The sequence below is a fragment of the Actinia tenebrosa genome, unplaced genomic scaffold (assembly GCF_029948245.1).
Source record: "Actinia tenebrosa isolate PJP-AT-01 unplaced genomic scaffold, QUT_ActTen_1.0 utg3581__unscaffolded, whole genome shotgun sequence".
NCBI classification, from domain to species: Eukaryota; Metazoa; Cnidaria; class Anthozoa; order Actiniaria; family Actiniidae; genus Actinia; species Actinia tenebrosa.
Window position 1 is genome coordinate 1,754 of NW_028292608.1, and position 16,461 is coordinate 18,214.

Below are 16,461 nucleotides of genomic sequence, written 5' to 3' on the forward strand. Positions count from 1 at the left end.
CTGTAATATTATAGCTTTTTTCAGTCTATAGAATAATTGGAGACATGACAAAGATTTGGACAGTAAAATTTGTTGAAATAAAAAAGACACTACTAGAATATCAATTTCATATGCTAAATTATGGTTCATAAAATTAACGAAAGGTTCAAAATCTCACAGAAATTTCAGGATTGATTCGATATAAAAATCTTCAAGAATACACAAACAAGCGCGAAATAACTTCTGTGTAACGTATTTCACGACCGTGCATGCAAATACAAGGATTCTATAAACCTATTACTTTGCTAAGACCATTAGTTAGTCTAGAATGAATAAAACAAAAACAACAAATTAATATTGGTTAACCACCATGTAGAGCTGTGAATTCATAACTAGCCATGTTTTTTTAGAGATCATTCTTGAAAGAGAGATTTCAATGTGTGGTGATTTTTTCAAAAAATACAGTGTCAGTATTTTTCACATACTAAACATAATTGAGATTAAAAAAAGATATCAAATGAAAAAAAAAAAAGGATAATATTTATTAGTAATAACCCAGGTCGTATTAAATATGGGGTGTGGTTAGATAGTTATGATAAGGACATTGCACAGTGGGGAGGGGTGGGGATTGGGAAATCAGGAAGATTAAAGACCACTATCCCTTGTCTATTAAGAATAAAAATGACACTTTAGGAGGGTTGAATGGAATACAAGCTGTGCCCAAGTATATAAACTAATTATTTCATACTATTTTTTTTGTAATTATATGAGGCTTTTATTCTGTAATCCAAAAATCTCACAAGATTGAAAGAATAATTACCATAGCTGGAAGAGCACATAAAATGATTTAAAACGGGGAAGTGGGAAGGAAGTAAAGAAAAAAAATTGACATTAGAAAAGATGTTTTATTTTCAAAAATGAACTTTTTACTGTATGAAAAGATTTGATGAGGCATCTCAACAAAAAAAATCACACTTTTCAAAAATCATCTCTCGAGGTTTTCAACTTTCAATTGCTTCAAACTTCACTTTTATTATTTTAGAATGCTCTTTCCAGCTATGGTAGTTAACTTTGTCTTACTAATTTAAAAATACCTGATGAAAGCTTAATTAATACATTCCTTCTATTTTATGGCATATCCAAGATAAACCATTAAGCAGATGTCTAATTTAAGCTTGGAAATTTAACTTTGTTAGCTATGGGCCTTACTCACACTACAGCCATTATTCTCACGGGAATAAAACTTTGTTTTAACTGCATAAATTTATTCTCAAACACTTAAATGTGAGGCTGCAAGAAGGAAAATCTATTGTTCCAGTCAATATGACTTCCATGTGAGTACAAGGTCCATTGTAAGCCAAAAATTCATGAACCAAAATAGCTCAAATCATTTACAGTTTGTCTAATGAAACTTCAAATAATCTTTTTTAGAACATTGTGGACAAAGCTGAGAATGCATACTGTAATCACTATGTGAACAAGAAGCTTGAGGTATTTGCAAAATATCTACGCCTAATTGCAAGAACATTGTTGTAAAAACCAAAGATAATAGAATAACAAATAGGAATAATTAGAAATATAATAATATTAAATTCTAATTCTAAAGCCCTTAGGCCTATGGCAAACATCGAACTCTCCATTGACTGAGCTTAATTGCATCAAAGAATGCCGCCTCATTATCACCTGATATCCATTGTTTTTAATGAGCTTGGTGCATGGAAAGTTCGACGTTTGCCCTATGCCTTTGATTGATGAAAATATATTATGTTTATAGATCTATTACTGACATTATTATTATGAAGATAGGATTTGATATTAATTAATAAAGCTAGATCTATATTATTATGATTATTATTATAAATCCTTTATTTACAAATGTATTATTATTATTGTTGTTATTATTCATAATTATTATTGTCATTATTGTTATTATTGTTCTTCTGCTTTAGAAATAGACTGGAGTAATCCAGAATTAATGAAGTTTTAGAGTTTATTTTTACTTATGTTTATCTTATATCAAACATACTATCTGGTCGCAAGGGAAATAGTTAGTTTTGTTTCCTGAGTAGTCTCGATTGTTTCACGAGGCGAAGGCGGGAAATATTTCTCTGATATTCACTGAGGCTGAGGTTAATAATTGTTTTAGTATAAATTACACAGGTGATTTTTTCAAAAAAAGAAAAAAAAAGAAAAAAAAGGAAGATTTAAAACATCCATTTTTTCCCGGTACAGCAATGAAGCGGCTGGCTGCTATTTTGGATTGTCGCTGGAGGTGATTATTGTGTGATAGTGTGAGTTCCTCAACCAATCAGCGCGCAAGATTTTCAATAATCACCAGTGTATTTTTTACTAAAACAACATATATTAATTCAAGGAGCCAGTTGTAAATTACACATTAGAAACATTTGGAAAATCCGTAAATATATTCTTTTGAAGCCTGTGAAACTCTAGTTCATGTATTCATTTCCTCAAGACTTGACTTCTGTAGTAATTCTTTGTTGTTTGGGATGCCAAAACACTTAATTCAAAAACTTCAGCAGGTTCAAAATGCAGCAGCATGTTCAGTATCCTGTGGTCACAAAAATGATCATATAACGCCCATTCTCTATCACTTACACTGGCTGCCTGTTGAACAATAAGTTGACCACAAGTTACTTTTACTAACTTTCAAGGCTATGAATGGTTGTGCTCCCTCATATCTTAATGAACTGGGTAAAACCGTATGTGCCAGCTCATCAATTGAGATCACAATCGTCCAATCTTTTAACCAAAGGTTCTTTCAAACTTAAATCCTATGGTAAAAGAGCATTCTCAAATGCTGTGCCTGAACTATGGAATACCCTACCTGCTCATATGAGGTCATGCAGAGATATTTTGTGTTTTAAGCGTGATCTTAAAACCTTATTTTTTAAGAGGGCTTACTCTTGATACATATTTTTATGTAATGCGTTGTTGAACTCTCCAGGATATTGACGCTATATAAAATATCATTGTCATCATCATTATTATTATTAAATTACCTGTTTTAAAGAGAGATTTACAATTGTATATGTAGTCAACAAATATTAAAAATAAAGTGTCCATTATTATTATTACTATTAATTATTATTATCAAATTAAGGTGACTGCCTACTTTTGGAAGTTGATTTAAACTTTTTTTAAACTTCGATTTACCGAATTGAAATTTAATGCTGATTCCAAATCTGGAAAGGAAAAAAGGGTGTCCCAAGCTCGTTTTCGAGATAATCAGCATTTTAATGGAAGACTACGCACGAGCTTTTGGAGTAAAAATTGCGCCACCGGAAGTGATTAGAAAAAAAATTAAGATTCATAAGATAATAGTTATTTGCAGAACTCTATGATTGCATGAATGAAGGCTAGTCAATCATTCTACAATAATACATTTTAATGGAAGACTACGCACGAGCTTTTGGAGTAAAAATTGTGCCACCGGAAGTGATTAGAAAAAATTAAGATTCATAAGATAATAGTTATTTGCAGACTCTATGATTGCATTGAATGAAGGCTAGTCAATCATTCTACAATAATACATTTTAATGGAAGACTACGCACGAGCTTTTGGAGTAAAAATTGTGCCACCGGAAGTGATTAGAAAAAAATTAAGATTCATAAGATAATAGTTATTTGCAGACTCTATGATTGCATGAATGAAGGCTAGTCAATCATTCTACAATAATACATGGATATTTTTGACAAAAATACAAAAAAGACATTGATTTTTCATATTTTGTAGTTTCGGTGCTCTTAAAAAATCTCATAAAGTCGAAAAAAAATCCCTACAAAAATCTATTTTTTCATGTGTTACTGATTTAAACTTTTTCTAAAATGTTGATATAACCTAGATTTTTAGAAGTCTTTTCAAATGAGCTATTAAAAAAATAGAGAGTCCCATGCAAAATTTGAGGGTTTTGCCCTGTTGAAGCTCAAAACGTGTATGGTTCTTCAATAAAATCTTGTAGATTTTTCAGCGGTTTTTGAGCATGCGCTCATCGTGGGCTCAATTCAAACGTTCAAAAGTAGGCAGCCACCTTAATATAATCGTATTAAATTTTCTGCATTGTTCACTAGCTAATAAAACCATTTTTTTTAGCTTTCAGATATAGATTATCCAAATTCAAAGAGTCTTGACTCTTACCTCAATGCCACTGGCATAAGTCTAGATTACAATCCATATTATTTACAAAATGTGACATTTAACAGAAGCACCATTCATGTTCCAACTGATGTTTATGATGGATGTAAGTATTTTTTTGTTTTAAGTTTTGAATCTTACTCTAAATTTGATTATTACATCATTTTTAGAACTACACAATGAGATTAAAATTTATAGCTTTCGCCAGTCCGAATGCTAACTTTTAGCTTAAGGCATTCTAACATTGGAATTGAAGGCATTCAATGATGAGCCAGCTCTGTTGTGTTTTCCTCACCCAAAGATTTTTTTCTTTTTTTAGTCTACTTTGTAATAGTTATTTTAGGGTGAAAGTTTATTAAATTAAATTAAATTAATTAAATTAGATCGAATCATGGATAAACTTAATCCAAACAACAGGTAAACAACAGTTACTGAAAGCCAAATCAAGATCAGTTTCTCTGGACTGACCAAGAGGAAAATAATTGGCTCTGGGTACAATATTGAAGAAAAATGAGAAGGACCTAAAGTTAAAAGATTTTTCACCCACGCACAATACTATAACAGTGAATAGTTGCTAAAGAAAGAAAAATGTGACATTATTTAAAAAGAGATGATGGCACCTTACAAGGGTCACCACTGACTTCTTAGAAACCTGTGCCAAGTGCAAATCAAATCTACATGGGTTCCTTATCATAACCATTTGTTTTTTACTTAGCTGCTGATATTCTCAATGGAATTGCATGGAGTAAAGAACTAAATAAAGCATTCTCAGAGAATGAAAAGGCAGATCCTTCAATTGCATGGCAGTATTTTGCAAGTAATACTGGATTTATGCGTGTTTATCCAGGTACATTTTACACATAACTGTCATTCTTTGTGTACTTGAACAAATTTCAGGTAGAAAGCGAATGTTTAATGTAAAAACCTGGCCATCATGTTTAGGTTCAAGATTAGTAAAGCACTTGTGCCAAGCTAGAAGACTTGAGGCAATAATTAACAATTATTTGCCTAAAATGAACTAAATATATTTTCTATTGTAAAACCCTGGCTTAAAGATGTTTTTATTTTAACTTTGCATTTTAGGCAGCAAATGGAAAGAAGAGCCTGGTCAGGTAGACTTATATGATGCACGTAGTAGGTCATGGTAAGTCCTGCTAGACTGCAGTCTTTCATGCAGAAATATTATCTGATACTCAATACTACTGTATTTTATGTTTGTTGGTTATAGGTTTATCCAAGGAGCTACATCTCCAAAGGATGTAGTGATCATTTTAGATGCAAGTGGTAGCATGCGTGGTGTTCCAATGAGAATTGCAAAATACTCAGCTCAAGCACTCATTGACACTTTTGAAGACAATGACTATTTTAATATAGTGTGGGTAAGTGAAACTTTACTATCAGCTCTAAAAAAAAAGGTAAAGGGTTTTGTTAGTGCGTGGCCTTCAGAGTAAGAGGTCCATAGTTTGATCCTCAGGAACTCCATGTCTGTTTCGAGTTCTCCCTGTTCTGTGTAGCTTTAATTAGCTTTAAATACCCGTAGAAAGGAGCACTGACAGTAAGAGGGGGTAGAGGGCGCACCTTGGAGTGCATTAAACGTGGCCTTGACTCGGGAGAATTGGGCAACCACTCCCCACGTTATCGAAGTAAAATAAATTACCTTTACCTTTTACCTTTATCCCCCTTCCGCCAATAATGTTATCTTCCTATATGTCTTTGGAAAAAAAATAGTTTTCATAGATCTCTTGGAAAAGCCTTCATTAAATTAATGAAGTTTTTTTGATTGTGTTTGTTTGTTGTTTAACAGTTTAACAAAGATGCCAAGGTGCTATTGTGCAATACAAATAATGAGAAGAAACTCATTCAAGCAACAAAGAAAAATAAACAGGTAATTTTCTAATAACGTGATGTTTCCCAAGGCATTGAAAACGTTCTATCGGCTTTGAAGAGAAAAGGATTGCCAACAAATTCATTTCTAAGGAGGTTTCAAAAGATGGGCTTAACATTTTCTAATCATGTGATGTTTCCCATGGCATTGAAAACATTCCACCAGCTTAGAAGGGTAAAAGATCACCAACAAATTTGTTTCCCAGGAGGTTTCAAAAGATGGGCTTAAAATTTTTTTCAGGCAGCAAAAAAGCAGATTGAAACCATAAAAGATGAGAATATGGCACATTGGGAAGTTGGTGTTGATTTGGCTTTTAATCTTCTTGATGAAGCAAGAAAGGTTAGTTGGAATATGTTGATTTTACTTACAGTCTTCATAGTGCTTTTGTATTGCTTGAATGGATACTTAACATTTGAAATGTAGTATTTGCAATTAGAATGTGTAAAAAGATTAGTTGTAAAGATCCGACGATGAGTATGAGAACGAGTACGAGTGTTTAACTTTTAAAGAGAGGCACTATCTTTTTGTAGTCGTGACCGTGTACGTAGATCGAACCTTAGATTGTAAAAAATCGGAAATTGACTACGAATTAGTGTTAACCACGTGCACAGGACCAATTTTAAACTCATACTCTTACTCAATCTTGTACTCGTCATCGTATCTAAAGGTCGCTATTATATGTGTTTTGTGTCTAAAATTTTAAACCAACATGAGGTCACTAAAAAGCTGGCCTGGTGGCCTGGAAATCCATAATTTTAAGAGAAACAGTGACATCTCAGCTTTGGCACTCTCAGATCAGTTTGAGATCTCAGCTTTGGCACTCTCAGATCAGTCTCAGATCAAAGTCATTCATCTCACCAATTCGAGTTCTTTTAAGCGTCTTTTGAAGTAAGGCTGAATGACTTTGACACAAAATATTGTACTGAGTAGACTTTGTTTACTAATGAGGCCTTACTTACCTTGCTTCCATTCAATTCCCCCTAGTCCCAATTGAGTTTGGCGGCTATTTTTGAAAGCCGTGTATATAAAATTGTGATTTAAAAAAGTCATTTATTTTGTTTTCTACAATGATTTCTAGCTTAGAAAAGGAAGCCAGTGTCAACAAGCATTGATGATTTTTAGTGATGGAACAACTAAAAACTTGAAGGATTTGTTTGCCAAAAGGAATCCCAGTAAAAGGGTAAGAATTGCCATTGAATTCTGATATGAAGGTACTCAGGAAAGTAGGGGGGGGTTGGGGGCTGCTGGATCTGGTGAGATTATGAAGAGTTACAAAATAAGATTCAGTGTCATAACTAAGCAAGTAAAATAAAACAAGGTTTACATAAACCTAGAATTCAGCGCTAGAATTTGTGGTTTTAATTACATTACATTTTCCATATAAAGCTCTTGAAATATTAAAAACTTTTTCATTAGCTTTATACTTATATAGATATTATGCGCATATATAAACATAGGTATATACTCGTAACATATTTGGAACTAAGTTGATGTGCAACTATGTGCAAAATGCCAAATAAAATATGTCTGTCTGTCAGAATGATTCCACCCCCCTTAAAGTCATGCAAAAAAATATGATCCCCCCTAAGTGAGGCTTTTAGCTTCTTCCAAAAATTGTGCATCCCCCCCATTTTTCTGACAAAAATTTGCCCATCCCCCCTGAATTTCACCTGCTCCCCCTTGCCATACATTATGATCGCAGCCTAAAAGTTTATTTTTAAATTTCTCTATGACAACCTTTTTGCAAGTTGGTGAAAATTTATTTATTAGTGAACATGCAGTTTACAAAAGAGCTTTAAAGACTGTTGTTTCATTTTATACTATAGGTTCGTGTGTTTACATACCCAGTTGGACCTCCTGCAGAGAGTACAACGGCAATGCTTCAAATGTCTCGTCAAAGCAGAGGTATTATCCATAACAAAAACTAGCCTAGGATACTAATTAAGGTTGTCATCGCACAATATGTAAATAAAAGTCGATCCTTATCTAGACAGGCCTGTGGATTATCGTTTTTTGTTAGTCTAAGATTACCTGCTTACCTGCAACCATAATAAAAGTGTTAGCAACTTTTTAGCTGTCTATACTTCAAAATTGATTGTTAACTTCTAGTTGATACTTGGGTTTACATCTTGGCCACAAGAACATTTTTATCCTGTCATTCTACCAGTACAGCCCAGTCCAACCCTCATCTAACTTCACCATAATCACCATGACATAAATTTAATAATAATGTTTTTTTTTTATCTCAATAGGATTTTTTTCACGTATACAAAGTATTGGAGCTGTTCGTTCTGTTAGTGAGGTACCATTTAAGAAAAATATATGTTGCTAAATAAATGTTTTGTATATATGTATTATATATTTTGATTGAATTACTATTAATATTTTGAATTAGTCCTACATACAGGTGTTAAGTAGACCCATGGCCATGGCGCCTAAAATAAATGTTAGCCATTCTGCTGTCTGGAGTGCTGTCTATCTAGATGCCTTGGTAATTAAAACTTCTATTTTTACTAGAAAGAAAGCTCAGGCTTTTTTAAAATGGCAATTCTTCTTTTTATCTTTTTCTTTCCCTTGATGTTTTGTTTTCATTGACAGAAGCCAAAAATGTCTATTGTGTAGTTCCAGAAAATATCCATACCCCACCCACAGAGGGGATTAGAAATTCTGGAGGGGAGGAGTGTCAGAGAAGAAGCAAAATTACAGAGTTTGTATGGAAGAAAATTGGAAGTTCCTGGGGGTGGGGGTCCTTTTACAAATTCCTTCTGTGGTGGCGGTATGGATATTTTCTGGAAATACACATTGTCCAGATTATCATTTTTGGAATCCTGTTACATTCTTGACCAGTTAGTGGATGTCACTGTCCTGATAATAGATTATACCTCTAAGGTCTACTTCCCTCTACTAGGACACAATTCCATAGTTCTCTCACTCAAGCATGGGATTTTCTCACTGCTCACACAATGGGAATGGGAGAATGAAGAAGACAAAGAAGTAGATTTTGGAAATATTATCTATGTATTAAATAATATGTGGTATTTAAAGCATTTATCAAATACTACCAAAGAAATAGTGTCTAGTATTTGCCTCCCAACAAGCAAATACATACATTGCATATATGCATGTATAGGTGCTTGCATACATCTACCCTCATACATGCGCATGCTTAAATGAGTTGGGTATACGTTACTTTGTGTTTGAGAGATAGCTGACTGTTAAATCATGTGATTAATGATCTGATTAATGTTTGTTATTGCACAGGGCCTAGGCATGATGGTAACAGGCACTATGCCAGTTTTCTACAGAGTCAACAATAATTGTTCAGTAAGTATGATATATAGTTCAATCTAAGGCTGCACACCCTTTTTAACAAATTTATTTTCGTTAGATTTAATAATGAGGGAAGGAAAACTAATAATTGATCCCTGTTTGGATGATATTAAGTACAGAGTTTTAGTTTTTGCATCAACTAATGTGGCCATTTTTTTCCATTTTAAAGAGCTTACTAATAATCACGGTCAAAAGCTCCCTAATTCTAGTATTTAATAACGATTTATGATCTAGAAATAAATAAGCCGGTTCATAGTTTAAGAATTGTTTACAGTGTGCATGCGATTTTGTCCCGAATATCCCTTTTGTTAAATTGAGAGCAAAAAAATTCGAGATCGCCTGCCCACTAGAAACGATTCTTATATCTTCTTTTTAAAAAAACCTACATCAGTTATTCCTTGCATTTTCTTTCTTTTCTATTTTCCTCTTTAATTTTTCAGAAAGCACAGAAGAACTCTTATGACCATCTGATTGGAGTGGTTGGCACTGATGTACCTCTCAAGAATCTAGGGGAATTCCTCATGCAACCACTGGTAATGCATCATTGACCATTTACATGTTTTCATCTCATTCCATTTATTTAAAACGTGAAAACAAAAAATGAGGGGATAACACTTTTGGCCATCTCAATAGACAGTTTGCATGAACATGAAATTGAGACCCAAACTTTCATTCCATCAACATTTTCTAAGGAAATGTATTTCAACAGACGAAAACAAGAGAGTGATTTTTTCTTATCGTTTCTTTGATTTCCCTGTTCCATTTTTTCTAGAGATTCATGCATCGATTCACATCGCCTGATCATCTAGAAACTAGACTTGAAATTTTATGTGATCCACCTTCAGCCATTTTCACCAATTAAGGTGGCTGCCTACTTTTGAATGTTCGATTTGAGCCCACAATGTGCGCGTGCTCAAAAACCTCTGAAAAATCTACAAGATTTTATTGAGGAACCATGCGTGTTTTGAGCTTCAACAGGGCAAAACCCTCAAATTTTGCACTAGACTCTCTATTTTTTAATAGCTTATTTGAATAAACTCCTAAAAATCTAGGTTATATCAACATTTTAGAAAAAGCTAAATATTCTAACACATGTGACTTTATGAGATTTTTTAAGATCACCAAAACTACAAAATATGACAAATCAATGTATCGAAAATATTCCACGTATGATTGTAGAATAATTGACTAGCCTTCGTTCGTGCAATCATAAAGTCTGCAAATAACTATTATCTTATGAATCTTAATTTTTTTCTAATTATTTCTGTTGGCACAATTTTTGCTCCAAAAGCTCGCGCGTAGGCTTCCATTATATGCTGATTATCTCGAAAACAAGCTCGGGACACCCAATTTTTCTTTCCAGATATTGAATCAGCACTATATTTCAATTCAGAAGATCGAAGTTTTAAAAAAAGTTTAATATTTTTTCCAAAAGTAGGCAGTCACCTTAATTACTGGTAGAAAAAGGTGTCTCATAATGTTGTTGAATAAACAAGCAGGAACGTTTTACTAGGATTTAAAAGGCATGAGGCATAGTCAAGTGTTTTTTGGATTATTTCTTATTATATCTGCACCAAAAAGCATTTAGACTGTTTATCTTGTTTGTAGATGGGAGCCAATGCTTATGCCTTTGGTATAAACAACAATGGTCTGATTGCTTTCCATCCTCGACTAAAGACAGTGGTGAGCTATTTTTTATGATCATTCATTGATGTGGTTATACTATTATATGCAATCATGTGTTTTTCCTGGGCAATGTACATACCTCTTTGCTCCTCAAAATAGCCAGGTTTCCTATTATGTAGGTACGGACACCTTTAGAATTGGGACACTTGCCCCTTTCCTTTGATGTCCACATTAGGGAGGTTTGCCGGTCCATATCCCTATATTCATTTCTTATATTTTTTTACTCTTGACTATGAGTTTTACTTAAAAATATGTTATGTTTTAGTTTGGATATCTGCCAGATGCTCCAGGCGTGGATTTGATGGATGCAGAGTTCCCTATACATAAAGCCGATTTAGAAAAGGTTTTTAGTAGATTAAAATATATTATTAATTTTAAATGTTTCAGAGTTTCCATTTTTATACTTCAGCTGATTTTGCCGATTTTTTTTGACATCAGAACATTAGAAGTGACCTTAAAGGCTTAGCATGCCATCTATCTTTGATCTTTGCTTTTTGATACTAATCGAGAGAATTATCCACTTTGGTGGTATCATTGTAGACAATTACTTCCGGTTGATTCATGTGTCTATCATTTATCTAATCAACGATCTAGAAATTAACAGACTGCACAAAATTGTCATTCTGTCGTAACTTAATAGTTTTTTCCTGTCCTATCAAGCATTTATTAAAAATAGCCGAAAGAGAAAAAGGGAGGTTTTTTCAATTTATTTTTTAATCTTTATAGCGGAGCTCCCGCGCGGGCTGAAGGCCCGCGAGCGGAGCCCCATACTAAGAAAAAATGGTAAACCATCGAGTTGATTTTTCATGGTTTGGCTGACGTCACTTCCGTCCGTACGTCCGTCCGTCCGTCCGGGCGTGTACACAACCGCTTGATATCAAAGCAAAACTGCTTACAAATGCTGCTCTCAAATGCACAGAAAAAATCGCTTTAGGACAAGTTATAGACCAAAAACAATTAAAAAAACACTTTCATGTAGTCAAAGATGGATCAAGAAGTGTTCTTCAAGAATTCAGGTGTGTGTTTTTTTAGCAAACAATCGTATATATATATATATATATATATATATATATATTTTTTTTGACAAGCATTTTTCTCGAGGAATCGAGAAATCAAAGACTTTCTCTCAAAACCTTTTATATTTCTATCGATAAGATTAATTTATTTTAATGCTGGAGGAAATATAACATGAAGAGCATATTACAACAAATATTCGTCATTTATTTAGCTTCGTAAATCTTTAACAATTCGGTTGTTTTTAACCAGCTATATTTTTCGTTCAAGAAAAAGCTTTGTTCGCCTTCTATCGCGGGGTCCAATCGGCAAAACGAAGAAGACTTTCATTCAATAATTTTATATCTTTCTACAGATAATTTATTTAATCATTAAATGAAATATAAATTTTTACCAAATATTCAACTGTTTATTAAGCTGTTCGAGCAAGTATGATTATAAAAATGAGCTTAAATTTGTGTTGTTGAAAGATGTTATTGTATAAAGACCTACTAGACTTTCACTCTAAAAAGCTAAAAAATATTCAAAAACATTTACAAACGCCAATTTACTGCCAAAGAAATGAGCCATTTTGTATTTTGCATTGCCTTTTGCATTATTTTTTATTTTGTCTCAGTTGTTCTTGTCAACTGTTTAAATGAATGTAAGCTCTGTTTTTGGAAAACTGTAAAAGACCTATTAAGTAAACCTCTTTTGTTGCTCACCTTAACCAGTTTTCAAGTCTGTTTTTTGGTCTTGATTTGTCCTAAATCTCCAGATTTTCGATTTCAATGAAAGACATCCGAGGTAAATTTCAGTAAACTTGATATTGTATTGGATTATCTGTAGTTTGCTTTCGTTTTTCTTTAAGTAAAAGAGATTCAAAGCCTAAAACTGTAGGCCTTGGAAAACTTTTTGTCGAAGAATCTTCCAAGAACAAAACTAGCCCCTGGGGGTGATGGTGAGTTGTGTACAAAATTCCTAAGTGGGAGAGTATGCTCGCGCAAAAAAACAAAAAAACAAAAAACGATGTAGTGCATTTCGATTCGATTTCACTGCATGGTTTTTATTATGGGAGAAATTATCATCATTTCGAATAAAAAACAATTGAAGATTTTTTCCCCGATCTTATTTTCACCTTTCAGTTTCATTCAAATTGTTCTCCCTGTGACTTCCGTATCGGGAGCTCCGCTTTTAGGCAGTGCCTAAATATATATATTAATGATCTTTATTAACGCAGCTGTCAAAAGAGACTATTAAACGAAGGTTTCGATATCGACAAAAATAATTTAGTTTTATCTGGAACCTTTTTTCGATCATTTTTCTGTCCAGATTCTACCTGTGTCACTTTTCATGTGTCATATTCTGCACAATTAATGACTGACATTTTTGGGATTTCTTCTTAGCTTCGCAGTGCAATGATCAATCGTACCTTTTCCTCTGATCCATTCAATCCAAATAAGCAAGCATTCAAGGTGTATGATGTTTCAAGAGATGAGGTGAGAGTACATATGAATAAGGTGATGATGGGGTGCATGGAGAGATGGGGTGGGTTGGTGGACGGGGTGGTTGTTTGGGCGGGGGATAGAGGGGGGAGGTAGCATGGTTATCCGAGGCTGATAAGTTTACTGCCATCTCTCCTTATGAATTATCAACTGTTATTTTACCTTTTTCCAACGTTTTTAGTTGAGAGTGGTCAAGCGAGAACTCCAGTTCTTCTATGATAGCCTACAGGATACTTCATTTAGGTATTTTTTCCCAGTAAATTATCAGTAAACTAGCTACCTTATTCGTACTTTTGCACGTCTTCATTTTTGCAATCTTTGCAAACTGTAAAACAATCGCGAAATATTTATGCCTCACAAAAAATAGTCCTCACAAAAGTTTCCATTCAGTAAAAAGAAGCGGAAGTTAATCATGGCAATAGAACGTCTGCAAGATCATTTGACTCCACCTACCAAGATGCTTCGCGATTTTTTTTTCTTATTTAAATTTGTATTCCCTCATGAGAATAGTAAGAATAATAGAGGTCAATGGTGCCATCGTGCAAACGTCCTATTAAATAAAAAAAATACCCCCCAATCACAACCAATCAGAATGCATAATTTTTAGAACTGATATCGGACCAGTGAAATCAGTTTTACAGGTTTAATATCTTTTAATACCAAGGACATTAAAAATTCTCATTGACAGAAGTTCATAACTATAGTTATGAACTTCTGTCATTGGCCATATTTGACAGTCCTTGAAGGGTTGATCGGCAGTTGTGATTGCCGGATAAAATTCTGCCCTTGTGTTCTTCTAACAGTTTTAATTCAAACCGAAGATATGAAGCTTTATCATGCTCAAATTTCACAAATCTTTTTGAACAATTGATGAAAAATCCGACAAATGTAAATAATTGTTTTAAAGGATTTAGCCGAGTGACACAGTATAAAGGTCAGGGGCGTGACCAATATTTCCCATAGTTGGGGTTACTTCCCAATAACCCTCTCAAAACATTTTTCCCTGCTTTCCCCCAGACGATTTGGTTAGGTGCACAAAGTGTCGTGGGTATGCCACCTAGCTTCATTACATGAACGTGTATCGTGTATTCCAGGACTGACACTAACTCTTGACCTTTGTTGTGTTGTCTAGTTTCGGATTTGCTACGCCAGACATTGGCTTTAAGTACGTTTTACCTTCTAATGCATCGTTAGGTAAGTACCATGGTACTATCGTGAGACCAGGAAAAAACCAGGAAAATAGAGCGCAAACTATTCGAACACTGCTAAATTAACTGTTGCTATGGAAACCAAAGACTTCGTATCCTAAAAATAACAAAATAAAAATAACAAACTGACGAGTGTAATTGATTTGTTGAAAACTAATACACCTTATTTGTAGTGTGACAATGTTTTCCCAATTCAGCGTGACAAACTTACAGAGGATTCATTTTCTTTTGTTTTTACTCTTCAAAGCATTCATGAGTATCCCAAAGGATACGAATGGAACGAGGATGATATCCCTACGCGTTTTAAAACAATAGCTGTTCATTCCCCTAGGAGTTTGTCACGTTCAATTGGGAAGACATTCTCACACCACGAATAAGGTCTATAGCAAACAAGTATAACTGAGACCATATTAAAAATAAGAATTAAAAATTAATTTACACTGAAACAGCTAAAAAAAACCCAATTAATCATAGTTTGTTGAATTTCTCCATTTTATACTATAAATCATCGCATTTAAAAATCCTATTAGCGTCCTTAGACGTTCTCAATCCGGCTTCATATTTGCCTAGTAGAGATTTCTCATAAGTCCGATTATTTTACGCTACGTTTTACGCGGGTGTGAACTCGTGAAAACCGTATATTTGCATGACTAAGACAGCTGGGAAAGTCATTGTAATGGTCTAAGAAAAAAAAAGTCCATTTTTACACAAATCAATTCTTTATGGTCAATACAAGAATTTCATAAAACATATGAAATGCACAACTCTTAGAAAGCGACATATTTTTCATTTGCACTAATCTCACTCTTTGTTCTGAACATTATACAAAAGATCTTTTATTTTTCTTTATACTTTATTGTTAAGTGTGAGAGGCACTTTAGACTTTTTGAGGCACTTTAGACTTTTTGAGGCACTTTAGACTTTTTGAGGCACTTTGATATAGTATATTGTTAAGTATTTTTGTGCATGTCACTTTCTGCAAAGAAACAGGATTCCATTGTTTTTTGTCTGTTTCTAAATGACAATATTAAGATATGATGAAAGAGAATATGACACAATATAATGCGAAAACTATAAAGCAAAATCGTATTTTAATACTCTCAAAGTGACTGGAAAAGTCGTATGTGCCTCTCAGCCATGAACGCACATAATTCGAAAATAATAGGCTAAAACCACCGTGGATGTCTCCATATATTTTTTGAGGCTTTGTAGTCATGTGTTTAATGACATGCTCTACTTTTAATCTATACTTTCTGTGATATTTATTTTGCCTAGTAGCTAATCGGCGAAGTCTTCCAGGCATACGCCTCAGTTGCGCTTGTCTCCACGATATGCGAAGGGGACGACGAGCAGAATATCCTTTATCTGCAAGCAGCTCAAAGTTAAAAGGAAAGTCTAATGCTAATCCAGGTCCTATCGACTGCGCTCTGAGATAAGTCCCAGCGTCATTCAAATGACCTGGAAATCCAGCTTGTATGAAACGAATGTGGCCTAAGCAGTCGCACACCACTTGGATGCTCATCAAATGGCGATGTCTGTGCCCATTGTAAAAGTTCTCTTGATTCTCCGAAGGCCGATTTATTGGGGTAAATGTCCCAACAATTGCTCCCACGGCGTTGGGAAAGTGTCTCCAGGTGCCTCGAAGATTTCTCCATTCCTGAATGCTCGGCCACGACCCGAAAGAACGAAAATGGTGCCATAAGATTGGAGCAATCTGATGAA

At 34.0% G+C, this 16,461-nt stretch overlaps 1 protein-coding gene across 1 annotated transcript in view; it reads left to right on the forward strand.

Annotated features, from left to right (window-relative positions):
* Window positions 1–1,394: 1,394 nt before the first annotated feature.
* Window positions 1,395–16,461, forward strand: part of LOC116306737 (voltage-dependent calcium channel subunit alpha-2/delta-3) — a 32,323-nt gene continuing 17,256 nt past the window's right edge. The window contains exons 1-18 of the mRNA XM_089025518.1: window positions 1,395–1,470; window positions 4,091–4,238; window positions 4,848–4,979; window positions 5,216–5,276; window positions 5,361–5,511; window positions 5,937–6,017; window positions 6,258–6,356; window positions 7,096–7,197; window positions 7,844–7,922; window positions 8,270–8,319; window positions 8,413–8,508; window positions 9,279–9,341; window positions 9,788–9,880; window positions 10,956–11,030; window positions 11,299–11,376; window positions 13,433–13,525; window positions 13,713–13,774; window positions 14,664–14,725. Coding sequence (XP_088881644.1) covers window positions 4,964–4,979; window positions 5,216–5,276; window positions 5,361–5,511; window positions 5,937–6,017; window positions 6,258–6,356; window positions 7,096–7,197; window positions 7,844–7,922; window positions 8,270–8,319; window positions 8,413–8,508; window positions 9,279–9,341; window positions 9,788–9,880; window positions 10,956–11,030; window positions 11,299–11,376; window positions 13,433–13,525; window positions 13,713–13,774; window positions 14,664–14,725 — 1,261 coding nt within the window. The 5' untranslated portion in view covers window positions 1,395–1,470; window positions 4,091–4,238; window positions 4,848–4,963. The remainder of the gene's footprint in view (window positions 1,471–4,090; window positions 4,239–4,847; window positions 4,980–5,215; window positions 5,277–5,360; window positions 5,512–5,936; window positions 6,018–6,257; window positions 6,357–7,095; window positions 7,198–7,843; window positions 7,923–8,269; window positions 8,320–8,412; window positions 8,509–9,278; window positions 9,342–9,787; window positions 9,881–10,955; window positions 11,031–11,298; window positions 11,377–13,432; window positions 13,526–13,712; window positions 13,775–14,663; window positions 14,726–16,461) is intronic.